The sequence below is a fragment of the Penaeus japonicus genome, unplaced genomic scaffold (assembly GCF_977035675.1).
Source record: "Penaeus japonicus unplaced genomic scaffold, GWHDUDI00000001_assembly GWHDUDI00000018, whole genome shotgun sequence".
Taxonomy (NCBI): domain Eukaryota; kingdom Metazoa; phylum Arthropoda; class Malacostraca; order Decapoda; family Penaeidae; genus Penaeus; species Penaeus japonicus.
Genome location: NW_028234420.1, coordinates 1,811,149 through 1,813,648, shown reverse-complemented (window position 1 = coordinate 1,813,648; position 2,500 = coordinate 1,811,149). Strand labels below are relative to the sequence as shown.

The 2,500-nt window shown below is 39.4% G+C and overlaps 1 protein-coding gene across 9 annotated transcripts in view; it reads right to left on the bottom strand.

Annotated features, from left to right (window-relative positions):
- The window catches only part of LOC122257582 (uncharacterized), a 24,528-nt gene that overhangs the window by 14,794 nt on the left and 7,234 nt on the right, over positions 1–2,500 (bottom strand). For all 9 annotated transcript variants that reach the window (XM_043022930.2, XM_043022932.2, XM_043022933.2 and 6 more), the window contains exon 4: positions 1,744–1,893. In XM_043022930.2, coding sequence (XP_042878864.1) covers positions 1,744–1,893 — 150 coding nt within the window. The remainder of the gene's footprint in view (positions 1–1,743; positions 1,894–2,500) is intronic.

The window sequence follows — 2,500 nt, the reverse complement described above, 5'->3', positions numbered from 1 at the left end:
GATAACGTCTTATCACATCATGATCTCTCCCTCTAAACACATTCTCATTGGATGTCCATTTGTAGAGACACATTTTTCTTCACTTGAGAAACCAATGTAAACAAATAAAAGAACCTTCTTTTATCATCCTATTGAACCAGGAAGGTGGAAAGCACTTTGAGGGGCTCAGCATAGCTTCACATGGGGAGAGATCTCTAGCATTAGGCAAACATAAAGAAACTACTTACAAAAGTACACATCCATCCAATAAACTTGGGAGGTGCAACATCTACTCCCTAATCCAGATAACCTTCTTAGAGTACTAGTCATATTCCAAAGAATACTGTCAAACCCAAGAATAAAAACTGGCCTTGAGCACCTAAGTTCAGTAGAGGGATATAACATTTTGTTTTCATATATAAGCCTCACTTTAACTTTTTAGCTACGAGATACCCAAAAAGAAGACAACAGGCATAATAGCGAATTCATAGAGTGTCTCTGACCTAAAATTTCTAAGAGAGGAGGTCTCTCTGGACCATTAACCCCTCCAAGCCAGTCCACTCATGGGAGGTAACTTAGAACCAATGAACCATCTACTGGACTGACATAATACAGCAAAGGGAAACTCCAGTCTGCTGCAATGATCTCTAAAGGCTTCTTTACACCCAAGAGGCAAATCCTTTACATTATCAACCCCAATGGATGATATGATATTATGTCAGGGCCTGGCTGGCCTTCTTGCCGAGGATGCAATATAACATGGTTCCTAGTGGGTCAACTTATTTCTTAAAGGAAAGGTACATATTTTACATGAATATGTTTATCCTTAAAATTATGATTACTAAAAACTTCCAACACAATTGAACACTTTCTCTCATTCTCTTCCCCTCCTCTGTCGTAAACAATATAATATCTAACTATCTATCTATCTACATCTATACCTATATATATATGGTACATAGACCAAAGCCTTGTGCCCGAGGCAGCCATATTCCGTTATCCGGTATTCTTAACCCATTCACGCCGGTTGACGTGATAGCACATATTGTGGTTTTTGCATCAGACGCCCTGGACGAGCTATGAGGGTAAGCCGCGCGCTCGGGTAGAGCGAGCGGGCAACCCAGGCTCGCAGCTTGTGCGCCCGAGAATCTTGAGGCGTTAGGCTTATGCGTTTGAGAACCCCGGTATTGCGACCGCGCAAAGCCGGAACGGCCCCGGCGTGAATGGGTTAAAAGAGCTGCACATGAAATGATGCAGTTGATAACATTGGGATAGCCATGACAAACTCTTAACCAATCTCTGCAATCCAAAATCTCTTTTCCCTAATCTTTATTAGCCTCACCCAGCTAGTAACACAAAGCCAATGAACAATGCCCAGGTAAATCTCGTTCTTGTGCTAATGAACATTAAACTACCTACAACAGGAAGATCTTGATGACAAGAAACCTCCAGCAAAACCTCTTGGCAGGAAATGCATTATTTCAGTCTAATAAATCTATGTGAGTTTGTAATGACCATTCTCATTACCTTGGTAATAAATAGAAAGACTCTCTCTCTCTTTCTTTCATTCTTTCTTTTACTCTCTCTCTCTCTTTCTCTTTCTCTCTCTCTCTCTCTTTCTCTTTCTCTCTCTCTCTCTCTCTCTCAAACACAGTATTTCTCTACTTTAGCTTTTTCCTTTTTCCAGTTTTTCAAAGCCACATCATCTCCCTTCTCACCTTTGCCTCTCTCCCTAACCTTGTGCTTATCCCTCTAAAGTATTACCTTTTCAGCTTCTGGGCGCAGTGAGCGTTCCTCCTCCAAGAGCTGGTTCTCCCAGTCATCCGCATCATCAGTTGGGTCAAAGTTGTACATTGGCATCAGCTGATGACGGAGCCTTTCCAACTGCCGCCTCCGTCGGATCCACCAAACACCCTGAAAAAATTAATGAGTAGGAATCATGTTAATACTTTTCAAAGGAAAAAGTAAAGTAATGTAACTGAAAAAAACACAGACCCATTAGAGTAAATCTGGAATATTTATCTCTATATTTTTAAAATACACTAATGTCACTGTTATGAAGAATTCCTATCATTCTAATATTCTGGATCTTATTAAAAGGGAATCACTCTCATGCTGTAATTACTTATTTACTGTAGCAAACAACCTTCTTCTCATATTACTCAATTTTGTAAGAGGTTCTCCTTGTTTAGAAATACACATTATAATGGCATATCTTGAAAGAAAAGGGAAAACTAATTCTATAACAAGAGATGGTCACAGTATATAGATGGGGATATAAAACTACAAATACTGTTTAGAAATTATTGTCTACATTTGAAATCCATATGATAAAAATTTCATCTAAATGTTAATGTTCATATGTGCATTTTGTGTGTGTGTGTGTGTGTATGAATGCTACTTGGCAACTTAAAATTTGCTCGCACTGATTTATATTTCTCCCTTACTGCTCCATTCCATCATCTGGAGTTCATAATCAATAGTGACTGCAGGCAGTCCACAGCTGCCAGTTCTAGCATCA